Source organism: Chiloscyllium plagiosum, unplaced genomic scaffold, assembly GCF_037043375.1.
Source record: "Chiloscyllium plagiosum isolate Xiang-an unplaced genomic scaffold, Cpla_swu_hap1 HiC_scaffold_5, whole genome shotgun sequence".
NCBI classification, from domain to species: Eukaryota; Metazoa; Chordata; class Chondrichthyes; order Orectolobiformes; family Hemiscylliidae; genus Chiloscyllium; species Chiloscyllium plagiosum.
The window spans coordinates 106,449,295-106,474,613 of NW_028270143.1; the positions used below are offsets into that span (position 1 = coordinate 106,449,295).

Below are 25,319 nucleotides of genomic sequence, written 5' to 3' on the forward strand. Positions count from 1 at the left end.
CTCTGTTTTCTTGCTCTTTCTGGCACTAATTCGGGTTGTTTTTTCTCTCTCAATCTAATTCAACATTAAATCTGTCTGAAATGTTTTGCTTACTCACCAACACCTGCTGAGCCCATGTTGTGTCTTCTGGTTCTCAGAAGTTTAAAATATTCACAGTTTTGACTCAGAATGCTTGAGCTTCCCTGAATGTATTATTTGCAACTCTGCATGTAGCTGCTGAACTGATACCCTTGCAGAAATGTTAGAGCACAGAAGGCCATTCAGCCCATCATGACTGCACTGGGTCTTTAAAATGAGCATCATTACCTGATCTGAAAATGTGTTGCTGGAAAAGCGCAGCAGGTCAGGCAGCATCCAAGGAACAGGAGAATCGACGTTTCAGGCATAAGCCCTTCTTCAGGAAGGGCTTATGCCCGAAACGTCGATTCTCCTGTTCCTTGGATGCTGCCTGACCTGCTGCGCTTTTCCAGCAACACATTTTCAGCTCTAATCTCCAGCATCTGCAGCCCTCACTTTCTCTCAAAGATCATTACCTGATGCCAATCTCCTGTATTTTCCCCCTGCCCTTGTAACTCACTCTATCCACATAATCACACAATGTCTTCTTGAATGTCTTAATTGAACCTGTCCACCTTCCCAGACAGTGCATTCTATACCATAACTACTTTCTGTATGAAACAGTTTGTTCTCTTTCTTCTTCTGCATATTATTTTAAATCTGTGCTGTCTTGTTCTTATTTCTTTGAGTGGAAACAGTTGCCTCCATATGTACTCTATCCAGCTTGCTCATAATTTTGAAAACCTCTACCCAATCTCCTCTCAGCTACCTTCTCGCAAAGTGGAATAATCCCAACTCCCTCAATCTTTTCTTATAACTGATGGTTCTCATTCCTGGATCAATTCTTGTAAGTCACGCCTGCGCTGTTTCTAGTGCATTCACATCTTTCCTATAATATGACACCCATAAGCAGAAATGCAGATTGGTTGTATACATTTTTGATCAACATTTAACTACAAGTAAATGCGGCACCCCAGATATACATCTGTATGCCTTTAACATATAATCCTAACAATATAACTCAACTGGAGTGAAATTTGAGGGATCTAGGAGTGGACTGCATAAAAACATTGGCCAGCCAAAGAAAGGAATACAGAGAAAATGTGGGTAACAGAATGTAGGGAAACTTGGAAAGCCAGGGAATAGCTGCAAAGAAAAATGAAAATTGTAGATTCGATTGGAAGAAAAACATTTGGAAATTGGGTAGCAGACTGCTGAAAAACCTACAGGCAATGGGACAGGTTGCAATGGGTATTACAGTGGATTGCACCAAAACCTTAAGGAACTGAGGAACGGTGGATTTTCAGGTAGAGGTGAATGTGTGACAATACTTGGAAGTATGAAAATGAATAAAGCTATGTTGTGTATTTGATCACATCCAGCCAGACTGCACTGTAAAGATCAATACAAGCAAACAGACAGGCTTACTCTAGGGCAAGTGCAATAAGTCAATTAACTGAACTGTGCAGTGTGGGGAGCAAGGTTTTAAATAAACTCTGCTACTTAAATTGTATAGATCACTGCCGAACAAAGAATTGTTATTGATGTTTGCCAGTGCACAGAGTCTGACTGAAGTGTAGTTACAGAGTCATAGAGATATACAGCACAGAAACAGACTATTTGGTCCAACTTGTCCATCCTGGCCAGATTTTCTAACCTAATCTTATCCTATATCCCTCTAAACCCTTCCTATTCATATATCCATCCAGATGCCTTTTAAATGCTGTAATTGTACCAGCCTCCACCACCTCCTCTGACAGCTCATTCCATACACACACACCCTCTCTTAATGCTTAAAGACAAACAATTGCACAGTATATTTAACCAAGGAAAAAAATACTTGATTTAAATGTGCTCTGAAAATTACAGCTTCACCATAAAGGTGGCTGCATTTAGGTTTTAGGCTTGAGTAACTCGTGCCATTCTCGGTATGAAAATCTGAGTTGTAATTTAGTGCAGAACCCCGACTTGAATGATGGTGCAATCGATTGAAAATATAACTGGGTACGGTGAGTGGGTGGGGCAGATTAGGATTTTCAAATTAGTTCCCAACAGCTGATAGGTTATTTGCTATTTACATTTATTATTTAATTTTTTTAAAAAATGTAATTATTTCTTTTTAATTTCTAATTAGATAATGAGGACACTAAATAGTCAACTTTGGTTTATAGCTGGCTGTTGTATTAACGACTGATTAGTTATCTTGAAAAGAATGATGAACTCTGAAGCAGTTTTACAAGAATGGATCTTGCGTGATTGCATACCAAAGTATTAGAAAAAATGGGAAATGTGATGTGATGAAAGGCAACATGGAGGTTGATAAATAACTGAAGAGCTTTAGTTTTGTTTAGTTGCTTTTCCTGATACTGATTTAAAAATAGATTATCTGAACGTTTGTTTTCTTCAGCATCATGGGGATCGGGTCCGGGATTCCAACAGAGGGATTGAGTCCCCGAGCCATGAAATGGACTAAGCTGGACTTAGGTTTAAAAAAGAGAATTTAAGACAATTTTTTAAATTATGTTATAGTGGAAGGACTGTTATTCTGAACTTTGTATTTCTTTTCTTTTAATTTATTACTATGATTTTGGACTTCTGAAGATCTGTAATGCTAGACTTTCTATTTTATTTCTGTAAATGTTTGTGCTCAAGAATCCGTACCTGGGTACCTCTGCATCTAAGATGGCATTGTAAGTGGTGACATGTCAGCTTTTCACTGTACTCTTCTGAGTATATGTGACAATAAAGCTAATTCTAATTCTATTCCATCTTTTCAGGAAACCTTTTTAAACAATGTTGAATGTATTTCTGATGGGTTAAAGTGTTGTAAAACATGGGCATAGCTATTTAGAACAAACAAGACATTGATTTTTAACCCGTTATTTGCTTACAGGGTCCGTTTAGTGGAAAGAGGATCTCCTCACAGTCTGCCACTAATGGAGTCTGGCAAAGTGAGTAGCTCAACCTGCAATGTTAAACTGAAGATCAAAAGTCAAATATTTAACATCTACTTTCAGTTTTGTGCTTTTTATTGCAACAATTTATTAAAATTTATTCTCACCAAGTTGAAGAATGTATCCACAGGAGGAATAAAATATTTAACAACTTGCAACTTTCTTTGGTTTATAAACCTTCCGGGATTAAGTATGGAGATAAACTGAAAAGTGAAGACCCTGAATGAGGCAAACATTCATTGGTGCACCTCTTATACATTTAGAATATTGACCTGCTTTATGTGCGAGATCACCAATTCAAATTATTTTCTGCAGTTTAGATATTTTCTAATCAAACATGGCCAGAGATGTTCTTGCACTTCTCTGGAACAGGCGGAACTTGAATCCAGGCCTCCTGGCTCGGTGTTAGGGACACTACCACTGCAGCGCATGGGGTCCCTTTTCTGTTTTTTTCTGGTAATAAGAAAGGGAATAGCAGTGCATTCTCTCATCAATCACTGAAATAGTTTTTTTCCAATCAGTTTGTCCAGGCAGAGATATTATGACATGCCTCTGGTACAGGTGGGATTTGAATCTGGATCTCTTGGCTCAGAGGAAGAGACATTATCACTGTACCAGAAGAGGGCCCCTTTTCTGCTGTTTATTCTTAACTATGACAGACTGAATTGAAATTACTACAAATTGATATCATGTGAAACTGATGCTGTTGGCAGACCAATCTTCAGTCAATCAGTCTTGGCTAGGTTGAGCTGGGGCTGAAAGAAGTATTTTTGGCAGCTTCTCTAAGCAGTCTTCCAATGACCTCAGTGTGGAACATCAACAACCTGTTTTCATTATTTATTGGCTTTGAATGTGCGAGTCATATTTTCTCCCACTTGTGTGGTGTTGTAATGTACTCTAGAGAATAAAAGATCAATTTCTTTCAATTTCTCATCATAAAACAACCCTCTCCTTTTCGAGGGCCTATCTAATCAGTGTTTACTACTTCCAATGAACGTATAACTTTCCTTAAATAAAGAGATCAAAATTGAGCATTGTATTTCAGGCATTGTCTTGCCGTAGCTCTGTAGAGTTGTAGCAAGACTTTTTTTATTCCTGTAATCCAATCCCTTCGCAGTGCTGTTTGCTTTCCACCTTGCTTACTGGACCTGAATGTGAGCTTATTGTGCTCCTGGAACAAGTACACTCAAATCTGTCTGACCATCAGCGTTTACAAGTTTCATGCTTTTTAAGCTAAAACTTGTACTTTTCTATACACCAAAAGTGAATAATGTCATACATTCTGGCGTTATGCTTCATCTGCCATCTTGGCAATTCATTAAACATGATCTCTTTGCAACTTCTCCATGTCCCCCTTACAGATTATATTCCCATCTAATTTTCTGCCAAAAGCAAACTTGGTTATATTATTCTCTGGTTTGTCACCGGAATCATTCATATAGAATAGCAAATAGTTAAGGCTTCAGCAATAACTGTTGTGACACTTTCAATACTTACAGCCTCTTCAATTTGAAAATGCCCCATTTATCCCTCCTATCTGTTTACTGTCCATTAAACAAGCCTCTATCCATGCTAATATATCCATGAACACTTACTTTATGCATTTTTACATCACCTTAATAAATGCCCTTTGGAAACAAATGTATATGGATGTAAGTTTGCTCACTAAGCTGGAAGGTTTTGTTTTCAGACGTTTCATCACCATACTAGGTAACATAATCAGTGAGCCTCTGGTGAAGCACTCGGGGTGGTAAATGGGATCCAAGTCAATCTGTTTGTTGATAGAGTTCCAGTTGGAACCATCCTAGGGACAAGCCAAACAGAGAGACACACAAGAATTCATAGAAGCATGGTACTCCAGCCAGAACGCTATCAATAAAAAATTGACTTAGATTCCATTTACCATCCCCTGAGAAAAAGAACAGGAAAAGATATCACCACAGGAAGTGACATCACCAACCCAAGATAACCTAAATACATTAATAAAAAGCAGGCCATATCCTCCAGTGTTTTATTGGAGGCTCACTGATGATGTTACCTAATATGGTGATAGAACATCTGAAAATGAACCTTCCAGTTCAGTGAGTAAACTTACATCCAGAACCTCAACCTGAGCTACAAATCTTCTCAAAACTCACCAACAAATGTATATCATGTCTTCCAGTGCCTTGTTACTGATTCGATAAGTCACTATTTTTGATTCATTCATGAGATGCAGGCATCACTGGCTAGACCAGCATTTATTGCCCAAAGGGAAGTTAAGAATCAACCACATTGCTGTGGGTCAGGAGTCTCATTTAGGCCAGACCGGGTAAGGATGGCAGAACATTTGTTTTTAGCAGATTGGTTTTTCCAGCAATTGACAGTGGATTCACGGTCTTCATTAGACTGTAAATTCCAGATATTTCTTATTCAATTCAAATTCCACCATCTGCCATCTGGGTCTCTGGATTACCAGTCCAGTGATAATGCCACTAGGGCATCGCCTTCCCCCAATATCCTCAAAAAAATGCCAATACGTTTGTCAGACAGGAATTCCCTTTCATAAAGCAATGTTGCTTTGATATAATCATGCTACGTTCTTCTAAGTGCATTGTTAAAAGTTCCTTAGTGAACGGATAATAGGGTAATGGATCTGTAGTTCCCTACTTGCTCTTTCCCTCATATCTGTGTTAGATTTGCTGATTTTCAAACTGTTGGGAGATCATACCCACTGCACCCCTACCTCTATAGCTATCATTGTTGAGAATCGTAGGAAATAGGGATTGGATCAGATTTGTTGGACTTCAGTCTATTGAGTTTTTAATAGTTTTTTTCTGCTGATATTAATTCTAATTTGGGAGCCAGAATAGAATATTAGAAAGTAATCCCAGGGTGCAAGAAATGAAGAAGATAGCTCTCAAGTAGAAATTAGCAAGCTAATAGTTGGAGTCGGAGTATGGAGAAAAGTTTAAAAAGTCGAAATCAGGGTTACATTGCATGGACATGAATGCACAGAGTATAGTTCATAAGACTGAAAAAATACAAGCACAGACTGCTGTGGAGTTGTGATGTTGTGACAATAATGGAGAACTGGCTCTAGGATGGACAAATTGAGATGTTAGATATTCCTGGTTCCGGTATCTTCAGAAAAATCTAAGAAAGTAAAGATGGAGTGATATTTTTGGTTAAAGAGTGCAGAGAAAGACAGCACCTTAGAGGGTTCAAGCACAGAATCGATTAGACCAGAGCTAAGCAATAAGAAGGGTCCAATTAAATTACTCACTGCAATATGTAGACTACCAGCTAAAAGGATTTGGAGGAACAAATCTTGAAGACGATAACACAGAGGTGGAAACATCAGAAAGTATTTATAACTAGTGGTTACCAGAATAGTGATAAAAGGGCAGTGAGGGACAAGCATTTCTAGATTGTGTTGAGGAGAATTTCCTACAGTAGTATGTGCCCAGTCCCCACTTCTTGGGAATGAGATGGGCCAAGTAAATCAAGTGACAGTGGGCAAACATAAAAAGGGAGCAGTCATCATAAGGTTTAGAATGACAGATGGAAACAGCATTGGTCAATCCTGAGTAAGAATAACCAACTGGTGCAGAGTGGGACAACGACGGCATAAGACTACTGCAAGTGGAGCTGTAACCCAGAGACCCAGGATAATGCAATATTCTGGGAACTCTGGTTTGAAACCCACTGCAACAGCAGGTGAGTGAAGGAAAACTACTGTCCTTACCTGTCTGGCTTACATTTGTCTCCAGACCCAGAATAATATTGTTTACTCTTAACTCTCCTCTGAAAGAGACCATCGAGCCATTCAGCTAAAAAAATCTAAAAATAAAGGAATGAAACTGGCTGGACCACACATCAACCTGAGCGCCAGGAATAACAACTACAAAACCCACCCCTGTCAATCCTGCCATGTCCGCCTAAGCACCATCTGGAGATCATTGCCAAAATTGGGAGAGCTGCCTCAATCTCGTCATCCAACAGCCTGACATGGTCGTACTCTCAGAATTGCACACCATCTCAGACAGCACCATCACCATCCCTTGGTATATCTTGCCACACTGGCATGGCAGACCCAGAAAGGTTGCTGGAATAGTGGTATATAGTCAGGATGGAGTTCCAAGCATTGATTTTGGACCCCATGGCATCAGGTTGAATGGGGACAAGGAAGCTTCTTGCTGATTTCTATACACCTGGGAAATATATATGTGACCTCACCTTACCGGTCTGCCTGCAGCAGATGCATCTGTCCATGCCAGTATCAGTAAGAGTGGAAAACTGCCCAGGTATGTCCTGTACACACAAAGCTGGACAAATCAAACCTTGCCAGTTATCACCCCATCAGTCTACTCTTGGTCATTTGTAAACTGACAGAGGTGTCCTCAACAGTGCTATCAAGCAGAACCTGCTCAGCAATAACCTGCTCAATGTGTTCTGTCAGGGCCTCTGAGCTCTTGGTCTCATTACAGTTGTGGTTTAAACGTGGACGAAAGTGCTGAATTACAGAGGTGGGGTGAGAGTGACAGTCCTTGACATCGAGGCTGTATTCAACTGTGTATGGCTTTAAGAGCACTTGCAAAATTAGAATCAATGGGAATTGGGAAGAAAATTCTCCAATGTTTGGAGGCATACCGAGCATAAAGAAAAATGGTGATGGTTGTTGGAGGCTAATGATCTCAGCCCCAGGACATCTCTGTAGGAGTTCCTTAGAGTAATATCCTAGGCTCAATCAATTTCAGCTGCTTCATCAATGAACATTCCTCCGTCATGACATCAGAAGTGGCTAATGATTGCACAATGTTCAACACCATTCACAATCCTTATCTCAGTCCCAAATGATCAGCCCTTATGAAACCTGAAGTAGTTCAAAAAAAGCAGGACCTATTTAATATCCAAGCTTGAACTGACAAGAGGCAGTAACATTTGCACCACACAAGTACCAGGCAATGACTATTTCCCACAAAACAGAATTTAACCATCACTCTTTGACACTCAGTGATATTACCATCACAGAATTCTTCACTATCAACATCCAGGGGTGATCATTGCCCAGAAACGCAACTTGACCAGCCATATAAATACACTGGTTACAAGAACAGGTCAGAAGCAAGGAATACTGCACCAAGTAACTCACCTCCTGACTTCCCAAAGCCTGTTCACCATCTGCAAGCCAGAGGTAAGGTGGAATACTCACCACTTGCCTGAATGAGTGCAGCTCCAACAATATTCAAGAAGCTTGACACGATCCAGGACAAAGTAGCCACTTGATTGGTACCACATGCACTTCCTCTACTACCAATGCTCAGTAACAGTGCTGTGTACCATCTACTAGATGCATTGTAGAATTCACAAAGGCTCCTTAGATGGCACCTTGCAAACCCATGATCACTACCTTCTGGAGAGATAAAGGCAGAAGATAGATGGGAACACCAGACCTGCAAATTCCCTCCAAGCCAGTCACTATGCTGTATTGGAAATGTGTCACTATTCCTTCGGTGTCACTGGGTCAAAGCCCTGGAATTCTTTCCCTGACAGCATTGCAAGTGTACCTACACCAAATGGACTCCAGTGGTTCAAACAAAGCAGCTGACCATCCACACTCAAGGGGAAGTAGGATTAAGCAATAAATATTGGCCCAACCAACAAATTATACACCCCGTGAATGAAATGGAAAAGAACAAAAGAGAAAGGGACAATAACAAAACTGGGACAGGTAGAAAGGGTCACTGGACCCAAAGGATAGGAACTGTCCATGCTTTTGTCCTACCTCCAACACCTTGGGCTCTTATCTTAATAAGTAAGCTCATTCTTCCAGAACAAAAGCAGAGCTGAAACGTTAACTCTGATTTCTCTTCACTGTTGCTGCCAGACCCACTGAGCTTTTACAGAAACTTCTGTTTTTATTTCTGATTTACAGCATCCGCAGTTGTTTCAGTTTTTACTCTTAGGATACCTTTCTTCTCCATTACAAATTTATTACTTGAGTTCAAATTTCACCTTCTACCCTATGTGAGTTTCAATTTCTGGTTGTTAGCATTGTCGGGGTGGATTACTAGCCACCATTTTCCCCATGAAGTCATTGCGACTATTTAACTTCTCCATCAACATTAAGTTGTATACTTCTCCATTATAATTAAAATTTCGCCACCTCAAAAGTTTAATATTCACGCAATCAAAGCTTTTCCCTCAAAGTGGCAATCTGTAACAATGTAAGTGGGGTTTTAAATACATACTGTGTTCTTCCCTATAGTGAATACAGGTACAATGTCGATATGGAAATCAGGGGGGTGGGGAGGAGCAGTAATACATATTAACCAATCAGCATGAGAGGGAGGAGGTATTTGTGGTTGCGGCAGGCTTAAAAGAGAATGCTTCCCCAGGCCCAGATGACATGTATCCAAGGAGGTAACAGGGACTTTAATATTAATTTTCAAATGCCTCCTCACTATAGGAGAGGTGCTAGAGGACTGGAGGACAGCTCATGTGGTACCATTATTGAAGAAAAATGGCAGGGCTAAAGCAGGAATCTACAGGCCAGTGAGTCTAACATTTGCGGGAGGGAAATCTATTAGAAAACATTCCGAGGAGCAGAATTAATCTCTACTTATCGAGGGAAGGATTAATCAAGGATAGTCCACATATCAAAGAAATGCAACAAATTTAAGATAAGTCTAAGGCAGAGAGAGTTAGGGAATCCCTCTCTTTATCCTTTAAAATCTCCCTCATGTGGTCTAACTGCGCAACATCAGAAGTTTGAATTCTGGATTAGAGTAATGCTGGAAAAGCACAGCAGGTCAGGCAGCATCCTAGGAGCAGGAAAATCGATGTTTCGGGCAAAAGCCCTTCATCAGGAATGAAGGCATGGAGCCTCCAGGGTGCATTGAATCAATGCACGTGTTACCAATTCACCAACCCCATGAAAGAATCTTCCACAGTTTACCCTTACACAACTAGGCATTATTTTGTAAACATCTGATTGATCTAACTTAGCTCTTGTGCCAATCAAAATTGTCCCAAAGCTTCACATAATTCTGGTACATCTTTATTGTATGTACAGTTGTGGCCATGATAAATTCATATTCTGTAATAATCTTGCTTTGCACTTGTTGATATTGAATCATTGTTTATTGCCTCAACAGATCCTACCTGGAGTGAGGATAATCATTGCCAATCCTGAAACAAAAGGGCCACTGGGTGACTCGCACCTTGGAGAGGTAAATCATAAACAATGATTCTTCAGTTTATAAACCCTGCCCATTCTTCCTTTTGAGTGTTTCAAGTGAACCTGCTTCCACCACACATTGATCCATATCCCCTCCCACAACAACCCTTCGCTCACTTGACCATGCGACCCCCCCTCCAAATCTTGCATGTACCTCCATTCGCCCACTTACCACCACTACTTCTTTACTCACCCATCCTGAGTCAGTCACTCACTTTCAGTGCCCAGTTAGACACTCTCACACAGTCCCCCAAGCCATCCATTTACTCCCATTGATCTTTCATTCTCCAGTCATGCACCCGCCCATTCCCAAAACCCTCACTCTCTCGCTCCCCCATCACTCACTCCCCCTGTCACTCGCTCCCCGTCACTTGCTCCTCTTGTAACTCGCTCCTCCATCAATCACTCCCCCGTCACTCACCCCCTCACTAACTCTACCCCGTCACTCACTCCCCTGTCACTCGTTCCCCCATCACTCACTGTCCCCCCACTCAATCCCCTCAGTCACTTTACCCCTGTCACTCATTCACTAACTTCCTTGGCATTCACTCATTCACTACTTGCGCCTTGTCTCTTGCTCACTCTCCCCTTCCTCCCCTCTCCAGGCTCTCACTCGCTCAACCCCTCAAGTCACTAACTCACCACCCAATTACTCAACTAGCCTATCACTCACTCACTCATTCAACCAAACCCAAACTCATTCACACATTTACTCAACTCTCCCATTCACCTGGTCACTCACTCACTTCATTCAACTCCCTGTCACTCAGAACCATCCCCCGCTGTCCCACCACCCCACCAAAATGACTCAGTTGCTGACCAAAATCCCCATTTAGTCACTCACTTATTCACTTACTCACCCCACCTACTACCTGCCAATGGCCCACTTAATTCAGCGATGGTCCACATGACTCCCTCCCTCCTAATATGTCTTTTCAGTGTCAGTCCTGTTTTAATCTTGTGATGTTCTGCTTTATTATACTGAGGGCTCTGTGAAGATAAAAGTTGAAGTATATATATATTAGGTTTGATGCTTTTTGATCTAACACATTTTATAAGTCTCAGTACTGCCCCCTTTGTCCATAGCTATAAATACAGTCATTTAGTGAGGAATGATCGCTGGGCGAAGATGGATATACACACCTGTGCAAAATTCTTCATATTACTGTAAACCTGAGACATTCCCTCTCCACACTGAAATGTCTACTTGAATGTGATGACTCACAATCTTAGTTTCTCCTCAAATGTACTTCCTTACAATATTAGAGCAGAAGTCAGCCATTTAGCTCATTGAGTCTGCTCCATCATGGAATGAGGTCATGGATAGAGTCATGTACAGTATGAAACAGACCCTTCGGTCTAACTTTGCCCATGCTGACGAGATATCCCAACCCAATCTAGTCCCACCTGCCAGCACCTGGCCCATATCCCTTCAAACCCTTCCTATTCCTATTCCCTGGCTCCTTATTTCTTCTGCTCTGTTTTGGGTTTTGCTTTCTTATTTTACTCTCTCTTGACATTGTTCCAATTCCCACTATGATATTAATGTCACGGGGGTAGGGGAAATCCAGAATGTTATTTAATACACAAATGACAGACACTGAATTTAACACTGATCTACTGATCTCTGCAAATGTCTTTTTAATGTTCTGTCTTTTGTTGCAACCAAGCTCCATTCAATTCCACTCAGCTTTCACTGAACTGTAAAACATTCACGTGTAGATTTTTCATAAATGGTTGTGTTAATCTTGGTTGCAGTTTATTGACTTCCTACAAAGTTCTTCATCTTATTCACTGTTGCTGTGTCTCCATCCTTACCGACTTGTATAACGTGGTGAGGTACTTTGCAGTTAGCTGTTAATTTCATTGCTGTTATTGAATGATGAATTGCAAAGTAAAGTATTTTATCGAGCTTTGACAAAGCGGTGATTCATGTCATTTTTTCAAATGAACAGATATGGGTTCACAGTGCTCACAATGCTAGTGGATATTTCACCATTTATGGAGATGAATCACTTCAATCCGACCACTTTAACTCACGCCTGAGCTTTGGAGACACGCAAACTGTATGGGCCCGAACAGGTTACTTGGGATTTCTTAGACGAACTGACCTTACTGATGCAAATGGAGGTAAGGACGAGAATGTGGAATACAAGTGATACTGCATTGGAGCTTGCTTTTTAAGTCTCTTTTAAGGTGCAAAGGGAGAGACATACAAGGGTCCATGGGAGCACTTTTTTCACACAGAGGGCAATGAATGTCTGGGGAACGGGCTGCCTGAGGAAGTGGTGGAAGTGAGTACAGTTTTGTAACTTATAAAACATTTGGACAGATACATGGTTTTGGATAGGTATGGAGGGATATGGACAAAATGATGACCTTATAGAGGTTTGTAAAATCATGAGAGGAATGGATAGGGTAGATAGACAATGCATTTTCCCTGGGGAGGGGGAGTCCAGAACTAGAGGGCATAGGTTTAGGGTGAGAGGGGAAAGATATAAAAGGGAACTAATGGGCAACTTTTTCATGCAGCGGGTAATGCATGTATGGAATGAGCTGCCAGAGGATGTGGTGGAGGCTGGTACAATTGCAACATTTAAAAGGTATATGGGTGGGTAGATGAATGGTAGGGGTTTAGTGTTGGTAAATGAGACTAGATTAGGATAGGATATCTGGGTATGGATGGGTTGGACCAGAGGGTCTCTTTCCGTGCAGCACATCCCTATGATTCTAAATGGGACTAGATTAATTGTGAAAACTGGGTGGCATGGGCAAGTTGGGCCGAAGGGCCTGTTTCCATTCTGTAGACCTTTGTGACAATGACTCTTATTGGAGATGAGAGATAATACCTCCTTTCCCTGTTTTTTTGTTTCCTGACCTTGCATTTTTATTCAGGAAACTCACAAGTTTTGTTATCGATGTTAGAGCGTTTTCATAATTTGAAATTCAAATGGGTTTTGATGAAGTGTGTAATTTCTGCTTTGTTAGAGCGACATGATGCACTGTATGTTGTTGGTGCCTTGGATGAAGCAATGGAGTTACGAGGAATGAGATACCACCCCATTGACATTGAAACATCTGTGATTCGTTCCCACAAGAGCATCACTGAGTGGTAGGTGTTGCGACACTTGCTGAGCCATTCTCTCACATTTTCTGCTCAAAACAAGAAAAAGATGGTTCTGTAAATCATGGAGTTAGCTCCTTCATTTCATAACTCAAATTATTCTCTTGTGATATTAATGACTATTTTTAAAGAGCAAAGAACAGTACAACATGGGAACAGGCCCTTCGGCCCTCCAAGCCTGTGCATTTTGCCCTTCCATACTAAAACTGTCTTCATGTACAGGATCTGTATCCCTCTATTCCCTTCCTATTCATGTATTCATCCAGGTGCTTCTTGAGCGCTGCTATTGTGTCTTTTTCCACCACCTCCTCTGGCAGTGCACTCACCAACCTTTGTGTGAAAAACTTGCTTTGTACATCTCTTCTAAACTTGCCCCTCCCTTACCTTGAACCTGTGTCCCCTAGTAATTGATCCCTCCACCCCAGGAAAAAGCCTCATACTTTTCATTCTACCCATGCCAATCACAATCTTATAAACTTCTTTCAGGCCGCCCCTCAACTTGCTGCGTTCCAGTGAAAACAAACCCAGTCTATCCAACCATTCTTTAGAGCTAAAATCCCCCATACCAGGCAACATCCTGGTAAACCTTTTTTGTACCCTCTCCAAATCACCCACATCCTTCTGGTAGTGTAGTGACCAGAATTGTACACAATATTCCAGTGTGGCCTAACTGAAGTTCTATAAAGCTGCAGCATAACTTGCTGATCCTTGTACTCAATGCCCCTTCCAATGAAGGCAAGCATGCCATAGGCCTGTTTTACCACGTTATCTAACTGCACTGTCACCTTCAGTGATCTGTGGACCTGCATATCCAGATCCTTCTACGTATCAGTACTCCTAAGGGTTCTGCCATTCACTGTATAATTTCTATCTGTACTTGAACTTCCAAAATGTATCACCTCACATTGTCTGGATTAAAATCCATAATTTTTGCATTCATTTTAATTCTTGCGGTCAGTTTATTCAGTAATGGCTGTTTAGTTTTCTGAAATTACAGTGAAAGGAGTGTATTAGTTAAATATTAATTTTTCAATATTTTACTATTTACACAATTTATTCAGTAATCCAAGATGGCGCCAGAAAGTGGTAACATTATCCACTTCTCACTGTACTTCGGTACAAGGAACAGCATATTAAATAAAACTAAATGAATGCAGAATTTTAATGAGACTGCCAGGCAAATCTTCACTATTTCCTCTTTTCTTTCTTCATAAAAAAATTAAAAATCTGTTCTTTACCCAAAGAATAAGGATTATATTTAGGGCTTTAGACCTGAAGGTAGCAAGCATTTTACATTTATATGCAGGGAAAGAAAATATATAAAACCCTGGGGATTTAAGTCGGAAATTGCAAATTTGGACAATAAGTGATAAATGCGAAGTTCACAGTGACAGAAAAAGCAAGAAATGTACTGCTGAGAAAAATAGCAACAATTGAATGGAATTATCACATATATATGAGGAGAAATTGCATATATGATTTAATAAAGTCTGTGTGCTGCAGTGGAAGGTGTTGGCAGAGTTTCATGGGGGAGGGCATTGGTGAGGCCACATCCATGTAGATTTGGGCTGGAAAGACGGGGACTTTTTTTTTTACTGGGAGCGTAAGGGATTAGGAGTGACCTTATAGTGATTTGTATAATTTTGAGAGGTATAGGTATGGTGAATGACAAGGTTCTTTTCCCTAAGGTGGGGGAGTTCAAAACTAGGGGGCATATTTTCAAGGTCAGGTAGAAAGATATAAGAAGAATATGAATGGTAACTTTTTTACGCCGAGAGTGGTTCTTGTGTAGAACGGCCTAACCCTGCGAATGAATTTAATAAAAGTGAAGAGAGCTAGCAAGGAGAATCTAAGTGCAGGAGGACTCATTGAGGATGCAGTGTGCGTGAGACAGAAATGTGAAGGGAAGATTTCAGCAAGAAAGTCGTCAGAAGCTTTGAAGTTAGGCATTGAGGATCTTAAGAGAGAGGTAGAAATGTTTGGAAATGATTGACGTGCTTGGAATTGAATGGAACACAGTAGTAACAGAGCAGATCTGAATATGTAAGTTAGAAGTATGAGAAGGTCATTAGCAGTGAGAGAGTCTGTGAGTGTTCAGCAGAACTATTAATATTGTTGAGAGGAGTGACATCCTGTTTGCGGTGAAATATTTAGTTACACATGTAGTTAGGGTGACCTTGATGAAGAAAAATAATTTACAGTTCAGAAACTAGGCTTTCATTGGCTCCAGATGAGGTCCTGTATGGGGCTGCTGCTGTTGGGATGAGAGTGGAAGAGTAGTTGGGTCTATGATGAATAAATGCTATCTGACATTTCTAGTGAACTGAGACAGCAAATGAGGGAATGGTAAAGAGGAAGAAATATATTTGCAGGCTTGAGGAACAACACCACTCTGAAGCTTTCTGGACTCTACATTAAGTTCACTTACTTTAAGGCAAGACCTCTGCATCTGTCTTATTTTGTCTTTCTTTTTCTTCTTTGTTTTGCTAGGTTCTGGTGTTTTTTAAATCCCGTCACACTGCATTCAGAAAGCCTTTTTTTTAGATTAGATTAGATTAGGTTAGATTAGATTACTTACAGTGTGGAAACCGGCCCTTCGGCCCAACAAGTCCACACCGACCCGCCGAAGCGCAACCCACCCAGACCCATTCCCCTACATTTACCCCTTCACCTAACACTATGGGTAATTTAGCATGGCCAATTACCTGACCTGCACATTTTTTGGACTGTGGGAGGAAACCGGAGCACCCAGAGGAAACCCACCCAGACACGGGGAGAATGTGCAAACTCCACACAGTCAGTCGCCTGCTGCAGTTCATACCTCACAGCTTTTGTTACGTCATCACTTCCATAGCCACTCTTGGGGGCTGTCGCATCACAAAATATTTAATCTTTCATCTCTGGCCTTCACCCTACTATGATCTTCTCTCTCAGTTTTCTTGCCACCCGCCCTCTTTCTACTGGCTTCAAAACACTACAAACATTGACCCTCTTTCTGTCCACAATAGCTACCTGACCTGCTGAGGTTTCCCAACTTAGACACACCTGTTGACCAGTGTTAAAATGTGACCCAGTTTGTTTCGTTTAAATAAGACATATATTTTGTTTCATTCCAAATAAACTGCTTCCTTAACATTTCTCCCGAATCTCATTTTCCTCAGTGCGGTGTTTACCTGGACAAATCTTTTGGTGGTGGTGGTGGAGCTGGACGGATCAGAACAAGAGGCTTTGGACCTTGTTCCTTTGGTCACTAATGTGGTTCTGGAGGAACATTACCTAATTGTGGGAGTAGTGGTTGTGGTTGATGTTGGAGTGATCCCAATCAACTCTCGTGGAGAAAAACAGCGTATGCATTTAAGGGATGGATTTTTGGCCGACCAACTAGATCCTATCTATGTGGCCTACAATATGTAGCCTCCTGTTCTAAGGCTTCGGTTAACAATGTGTATGTACATATGTAAAGAGAACTCTTGGTGTTCACCACAAAGTGTGCAGAAACCAATAGACAGTACTTGTTCCACACAGGGACTTTCTGCACTTGCAAGCACTCTTGACTCGCCACAAAGATGTGAAACTAATTCTTTGTACCACAGACGTTTAATAGGCAAAGACAATGATAAGTACACAACCCTTTGAAAGTCAAAAGCCCCATTCTGGAGCCTATTTCTTGCTTGTTGGTTGATTAACTGCTTTTGAAGTAAGTGTACTATCTGCGCTCTGTATTTTTAAGTTATATCAGCTGAAGTTGCTTACGTTTTTTAATCTGCCCTCTAAGGGGGTGCTTTTTATGTATTCACATACTGTGGCAAAAAGCAAGTATTTTAGATTGTCGATTCTTGAGATTTGGTCAAAAATTGTCAAAACGTTGTAAACAAGGAACCTTCTATCTAGAACTGATTGGCTGAGGACATTCTGCCCCCTCCTTTTTTTTTCTTATGTCTAGTATTAGGAGGTACAAGAGTAATGTCCACCCTGTCAATACCATCTGCACTGACATCATGAGGTCCCTCTCAAAGCAGGGCTCAGAAACCCAGAAATGTAGTCGGGAGGAGGTATCTGCTACCAAATCATGTGGATGTCTATTGTTGGTGGAGCCACTGATGGGGTCTCAATAATGTTTTCGCTTGTGTGATGATATCATTGTACTACAAACAGGAGGAAAAGAAATACTGAGTAACTTCATATCATGTAATTATGTACAAAACAGTTTTAATTTATTTTGTTCTCTTTAGAAGTATATTAAGAGAAAGACATTTGCGAATGTTTTCCTCTTTTAAGTGTTTGCTAAAAAGAAGCAAAGTGTTGCGTTATTTTATGTGGATAGCTTCACATCAGCACACTATATTCGAGGTAACTCATCAGATTTATGGTTTTACCAATGGAAGAGATGTTGGAAATCCAGTAATTCTTACTTGCATGGTGTCCCAGTTTTGAAATGAACAATGGTCATGTTATTCACCCAGCCCTCATCAGAGGTGTAGTATCTCAGTGTGTGAAGTGACCCGCAAGCAACTTCCATCAGAAGATTCCAACTTGGGGAAAAAAAAGTCAATGGACATCTTTATGCTTGTGAATTAACTGAGGTTTAAAAGTGCACTAAAAAAAAATTGAAAAAAATCAATAAAAAAAATTGTATTGTGCCAGATTGCCTGGTGTTCATTGATAACTTTGTGTTGGCATGTGCACACTTCCACTGTTAGACTCTCAGCATGTGGCAGGTTAAACAGAGTAGATTGTGTGTTTTCTAAGATGTGTGCATGCATAATGCTCCAGTGTGACTTCAGATTACAAACTGACAGCTATTAATGATCGTTTCAAACTTTTTACTGCTGCTAATTGTGTTTATAGTAAAGCTTTTTCTTAACTTGTAATGGGTTTGTAAGAATTGAAAATGAAACAAAACATCTAGCTGCAAAAGAGCCGTTTTGCCAGTAAATTCACTTTGAAATATTGAGTTAAGATGTAGGATGTAAGAAACTAATGTACAAGAATAAGTGTTAATTTTTACAGTTAAAATTTTTGCAATGATATATTTTACATTAAAATGTCAAGTTTTTAAATTTTTTTCTGATAGGGTGCAGTGTACTCAGAAAATTGGTGACTAACAGCTTTCCTCCACGTTCGTTACAGTCTCATTCCCCATCTCTGTGTAGGTCATTTGTCATTTTTCAACACCACCTTCCATTTATTTCTAGTTGAGAAGTGAAGAGACTGTGGTTTGCAGTTCATTTCTCTCTGCCTTTGATAACGTTGCTTTGCGGTTGACTAGTGGAAGACTGATCAACGACATTTCACTTTTTCTGTTCACCTAAGCTGAAAAACATTCGAAATGATATGACACCACCACAGCAGCGTCACTGAAGACCAACAGGATACTCGTCAGGTTAGAATGATGGGCAGCCTTTGAGCTGTCCAGTCAGGTTTGAAACAGTCCGCGTTGGGCTGCCTTAATGAATGAGTGAGCTCTTGGGATATTGACTACCTTCCAGTGTATGCAAATAACGTTCGCCATGAATGAGGAAGTAGACAGTTTAGCAGTGGTAATAATGCTGCTTTTCTTTTACTCAAACCTAAATCCATGCTCTTAACCTAGCACGTTACCTCTAAGGTTTATATAATATTTTCAAAGCCAGGTATGTTATGTCCTCTGCTGCCTGCCATTTGTAAAGAGAGTCTAACATTTACTATTTGTAGTAAAGTAGGTTTCTTGTTTCGTTGTGGGAGTGGAAGAAGCAACCATCCAGAGTCCAACTAGACTCAGCAATAAAGAAGGCGTGTCCTTTATTAGAAAACGTGCTATAGATAAACCATGCATTAGAATGTATAGAAACAGTTTGTCTTGTGACCTAGTGCTTTGAAGTAAAACAAAACCATGTAATCCAACTTGATGCACATGCACAAAAAAGGAAGGTACATGAAGATCATATACTGTCAAAACAAATCAAAAACAGGATCAGATTCCTCATGGTGCTTCTTATTATTATTAATCCTGCTTGACACTTTACCCAAGGGAAGACTGTCCCTTTATCAGTTGAATGTTAGTAGTGTTGAGTCGCATAGGTTGCTGAATGGTAAGAGAATTTCATGTACTCAACCAATCACAATGGATTTTACTGTGCAAAGGACAGCAATCTTTCTTGTATGTTAAAACCACCAGTTCGCTTTGTACATGTGATAACGCCTGTTTTATATTCAAATGAACAAATAAAAGCTTTTATTTTTGTTGCTCTGAAAACACATCATCTGTCTTCATTCAGTGTAAATACTTCCCTAATAATGCCCTTAGACAACTAACTCTCCTGCTGTAGCCTTCGGTTTGCACCCTCTTTGAGATTAGATAAGATTCTTTTCACAAAAGTGAAAATAGTTGCTGTTTTGGTTCTATTTCATTAATGAGAGAATAGCAGTTTTTGATCTAGGATACCAAATATTAGGAGTTGGCATGATACAGTATTAAAAAACCTGGTGTATAACATGTACAATTGGGAAAAGCCTGTGGCTGATCTGACTGGTTTGAAAGCTAATATTGCAATCACCCAATTCTTCAAATGTCTGTACATTAAGGATGCTATAAATACAGGTAGTCATCGATCAGTTCATCTATTTTCCTACGAATCCTGAATACAGAGAATAATAGTTTTGAGTTCATAAAAACCAAAGGAACTACAGATGCTTTAAATTGGAAACACAAACAGAAATTGCTGGAAAAGCTCAGCAGATCTAGCAGCATCTGTGGAGAGAATTCGGAGTTCACATTTCAGGTTGAGTGACCCTTCATCAGAAGTGTTAACTCTGATTTCTCTCCACAGATGCCGAAAGACCTGTTGAGCTTTTCCAGCAATTTCTGTTTTTATATCTTTGGAGTTCTGAGTGAATAACATTCCAGGATTTTCGACCTTTCCTCATAACTTGGATGATTTTTGAACTTTTTGTCTTTTAAAGCACAGCCAATGACAACATGTCCTTTCTATAATATAGTGAGCAAAATTGTACATAATACTCCAGGCCTTATGACCTGGTGCCTTGTATCAATCCTTGGTTTATTTATGTAGCTTTATCTGACACTATCTTGAAACGTTTCTAAGAATAGATGTACTTAATGCTTGGTTTCAACATTCACAAATGCCCAAAAAATGTTGATTTGTTTCTCTGATAGACTTTGGTTTATGTTCCCATTGCTTGTTCCCCTTCTCTGGACTTATTGTATTTCTCCCCAAGATCTCTATTATATTTCCTCTTGATTGATTTCCATTAATTAATAACAGAAATAGGAATTGCTGAAGAAACACAGTGGGCCTGGCAGCATCTATGGAGAGAAAGCAGAGCTAACTTTTCAGGTCCAGTGACTTTGAGTTCTCTAAGATGAGTAATCCTGAGAAGCGAAACTAAACTGATTGCCTGGTCTGCCTTAAACTGCCTCAGTGTATCAGTAACCACCTGAACCAAAATTTACATTTCATTTAGTACTTTCTTCCCTTGAATATCAGTCTGTGCAAAATGGTATCTTTGTATACTAGCTATGACTCATTTAGTATATTTGCCATTCTTTCTCTGCTATTATATCACTTTTAGGAGCTTTCAATAGATCAGCATACCTTTTCACACCTGCTTTCTGAATGTAATTTATAGAAATGCTTTGTTTCTTTCAGTATTTCCTACTGTCCTAAATTTGTTTACTATTATGGCTCTACTGACCTGTTTCTTGATTTCTTGAACTGAAATTCAATATAAATAAAAGCTCAAATTATGACAATAATTTAAAGTAGTTATAGCTTTTAGGAGTTGGGCAATAGTGAAGTTGTATTTATTACTCTGAGGCAGTGATAAAGTTGAAAACTACAGAGAGCATTACAAGTTGTATTTATGGGTTAATCCTGTAAATTAAATTGGGCAGAGATGAAAACTCTCTTTCCTAGGAGATGGTGATCAGTTGGGTTTTAGTGACGAATAACAACTTGATAGGTTTTTTTTGTGTGAGCCTCCAAAGAGTTAAAATTATTAAACTTCATTGCAAACTGTGCCATTCTTTTGAACAATTAATCTCTGGATTGCTTGTCTAGGATGATCATCACTATGCTGTTGTTCTGTAAGCAACACTTGTTAAATCAAGTCAGATTATTTGGCATTTGTAAGCTATATTTGCAGAATTGATATTGTACAATTAACATCTTTGAAATACAATAAAATTGTTTTTTTAAAATATTCCTCAGATACTGAAGCAATCCATTTTCAAATGGAACTGGACAATATCCAGGTTTGGGCTGACAAGTGGCAAGTAACATTTGCACTGCACAAATACCAGGCAATGACCATCTCTAATAAGTGAGAATCTAACCACCGCCACTTGACATTCAGTAGTGTTACTATCACTGAATCCCACACTGTCAACATCCTGGGAGTTACCACTGGACTCACCACAAAAACGCATGTCAGAAGCTAGGAATACTACAGCAAGTAACTCACCTCGTGGCTACCCAAAGCCTGTCCATCATCTTCAAAGCATGAAGTAGGAATGTGGTGGAATATTTCTCATTTACTTGGATGGGTGCAGCTCCAACAACACTCAAGAAGCTTAACGCCATCCAGGATAAAGCAGCCCACTTGATTGCCACCACATCCACAAATATCAACTCGCTCCACCACTGATGTTCAGTAGCAACAGTGTGTACTATCAACAAGTTGCACTACAGAAATTCACTAAAGATCTTAGACACCACTTTCCAAACCCACAACCACTTCCATGACAAGGACAGAAGATACATGAAACACCACCACCTGCAAGTTCCCCTCCAAGCCACTCACCATCCTGATTCAAAAATATATCACTGTTTCTTAACTTTTACTGGGTCAAAATCCAGGAATTCACTCCTTAATGCCACTGTGAGTCAACCTACTGCACATGGATTGCAGCGGTTCAAGAAGGCAGCTCACCACCTTTTCAAGGGCAACTAAGGATGGCAATGCCCAGATCCCATGAATGAGTAAACAACAGTTCTGTGGGTATATATTGGCATGTCATGTTACTTTGATTACCTCCCTGCTCAACTCCTATATACCTGCTGTCTTCTCCTAGTCCTTGTGTTCGCTCTCATCATTATAACCCCCTTTCCTCAGGTGCCAGCTCAGTCTCTTTGCATCTAATCAAAACTGAGTTACTCAAGACAAAAAACATCCACACTTGATCAATCCACCCACCATTGTACTCCAAACACAAAAAAACTCTCTTGTTAACCTAAAACATATCAATGCTGCCCCATTCCACTTCCACATTTTGCAAAACACATTGTCTCCCATTCTTCACTTTGCTTCTGCTGTTAGAATTGACCCTACTCTAGACCAGTCAAGCATGATATTCCCTGTAGCTATGATCTCAGTTTGATGTCCGTCAATGTGCTCCACCACCTACAATACTGCAAGGTTTGTGAAGGTTTGTAGCTCAGGTTGAGGTTTAGGGTGTAGGTTTGCTCACTGAGCTGTAGGTTTGATATCCAGACGTTTCATTACCTGGCTAGGTAACATCATCAGTGGCAACCTCCAAGTGAAGCGAAGCTGTTGTCTCCTGCTTTCTATTTATATGTTTGTCCTGGATGGGGTTCCTGGGGTTTGTGGTGATGTCATTTCCTGTTCATTTTCTGCAGGGTTGATTGATGGTATCTAGATCTATGTGTTTGTATATGGCGTTGTGGTTGGAGTGCCAGGCCTCTAGGAATTCTCTGGCATGTCTTTGCTTACCCTGTCCCAGGATAGATGTGTTGACCCAGTCGAAATGGTGAACGGATACTCAAAAAATACAGTCTGCAAATTCCTCAAGAACAAACCACGACAAGCAGACCACAGCCAAAAACCCTAACCACCTTACCATACATCAAAGAAGTTTCAGAAATGACAGCCAGACTACTAAGACCCCTCAGAATCCTAGTAGCACACAAACCCACCAACATTCTCAAACAAAAACTACAAACTTAAAAGACCCAGTACAACCCATGGACAAACCAACGTCATCTACAAAATTCCATGCAAAAACAGCCACAAACACTACGTAGGACAAACAGGAAGAAAGTTAGCCACCAGGATACACGAACACCAGCTAGCCACAAAAAGACACGACCCTCTCTCCCTCATAGCCCTACACATGGATGAAACAAACCACCATTTCGACTGGGAGACAACACATCTATCCTGGGACAGGCTAAGCAAAGACGTGCCAGAGAATTCCTAGAGGTCTGGCACTCCAACCACAACGCCATAAACAAACACATCGATCTAAATACCATCTATCAACCCCACAGAAAACGAACAGGAAATGATATCACCACAAACCCCAGGAACCCCATCTAGGAGAAAGATATAAATAGAAAGCAGGAGACAACAGCTTTGATTCACTTGGAGGTCGCCACTGATGATGTTACCTAGCTAGGTAATGAAACGTCTGGATATCAAACCTACAGCTCAGCGAGCAAACCTACAATACTTGCTATGATTCAAGATGCCCTCTCTCTCCATTCCTCTACTCTCCTCTATGGCACTAATCTCTTTTCTATCTACTTCACTCTAATAAACACATATAGAGTGCAACTGTTCTTCCAATCCATCAGCACCAGTCCTGAGTGCATTCCAATGGCTCTCTCCTCCTCCTCATCTTCGCCTCCCATCTTCCAACTTTCCTAAAACTTAGTCTCATTTATTCTGCTGCACAGTCCCAAACAAACATTTCTGCATTCCCCAGGCTTATTTTCCTTTGTTTCTCCAAGTTTAAAGTGTATCTTTTTCAAGTTTTTAATTGGTAAGGGAATCGACTGTTAAGAGGGGGAAGGCAGGAAAGTGGGGTTGAAGGATTTCAGGTCAGCCGTTGAATGGTTGAGCAGACTCAATGGGCTGAATGGCCTTCCTATATGTGTTATGGTCTGTGTCATATCCTTGCAGATCATTGACCCAATTAATTACATCATGTGTGGTCTGTTCTACACAGTGGGTTAAACAATGACGGCAGATGCTGGAAACCAGATTCTGGATTAGTGGTGCTGGAAGAGCACAGCAGTTCAGGCAGCATCCAAGGAGCAGCGAAATCGACGTTTCGGACAAAAGCCCTTCATCAGGAATAAAGGCAGTGAGCCTGAAGCGTAGAGAGATAAGCTAGAGGAGGGTGGGGGTGGGGAGAAAGTCGCATAGAGTACAATGGGTGAGTGGGGGAGGGGATGAAGGTGATAGGTCAGGGAGGAGAGGGTGGAGTGGATAGGTGGAAAAGAAGATAGGCAGGTAGGACAAGTCTGGACAAGTCATGGGGACAGTGCTGAGCTGGAAGTTTGGAACTAGGGTGAGGTGGGGGAAGGGGAAATGAGGAAACTGTTGAAGTCCACATTGATGCTCTGGGGTTGAAGTGTTCCGAGGCGGAAGATGAGGCGTTCTTCCTCCAGGCATCTGGTGGTGAGGGAGCGGCGGTGAAGGAGGCCCAGGACCTCCATGTTCTCGGCAGAGTGGGAGGGGGAGTTGAAATGTTGGGCCACGGGGCGGTGTGGTTGATTGGTGCGGGTGTCCCAGAGATGTTCCCTAAAGCACTCTGCTAGGAGACGCCCAGTCTCCGCAATGTAGAGGAGACCGCATCGGGAGCAACGGATACAATAAATGATATTAGTCGATGTGCAAGCAAAACTTTGATGGATGTGGAAGGCTCCTTTAGGGCCTTGGATAGAGGTGAGGGAGGAGGTGTGGGCGCAGGTTTTACAGTTCCTACGGTGGCAGGGGAAAGTGCCAGGATGGGAGGGTGGGTTGTAGGGAGGCGTGAACCTGACCAGGTAGTCACGGAGGGAACAGTCTTTGCAGAAGGTGGAAAGGGGTGGGAAGGGAAATATATCCATGGTGGTGGGGTCTTTTTGGAAGTGGCGGAAATGTCGGCGGATGATTTGGTTTATGCGAAGGTTGGTAGGGTGGAAGGTGAGCACCAGGGGCGTTCTGTCCTTGTTAC

At 40.9% G+C, this 25,319-nt stretch overlaps 1 protein-coding gene across 5 annotated transcripts in view; it reads left to right on the plus strand.

Moving 5' to 3' along the window:
* LOC122550323 (disco-interacting protein 2 homolog C) overlaps nt 1–18,000 on the plus strand; it is a 615,797-nt gene extending 597,797 nt beyond the window's left edge. For all 5 annotated transcript variants that reach the window (XM_087987546.1, XM_087987548.1, XM_087987547.1 and 2 more), the window contains 5 exons: nt 2,951–3,008; nt 10,151–10,225; nt 12,189–12,363; nt 13,222–13,345; nt 16,519–18,000. In XM_087987546.1, coding sequence (XP_087843672.1) covers nt 2,951–3,008; nt 10,151–10,225; nt 12,189–12,363; nt 13,222–13,345; nt 16,519–16,771 — 685 coding nt within the window. In that variant the 3' untranslated portion in view covers nt 16,772–18,000. The remainder of the gene's footprint in view (nt 1–2,950; nt 3,009–10,150; nt 10,226–12,188; nt 12,364–13,221; nt 13,346–16,518) is intronic.
* Nucleotides 18,001–25,319: the final 7,319 nt, after the last annotated feature.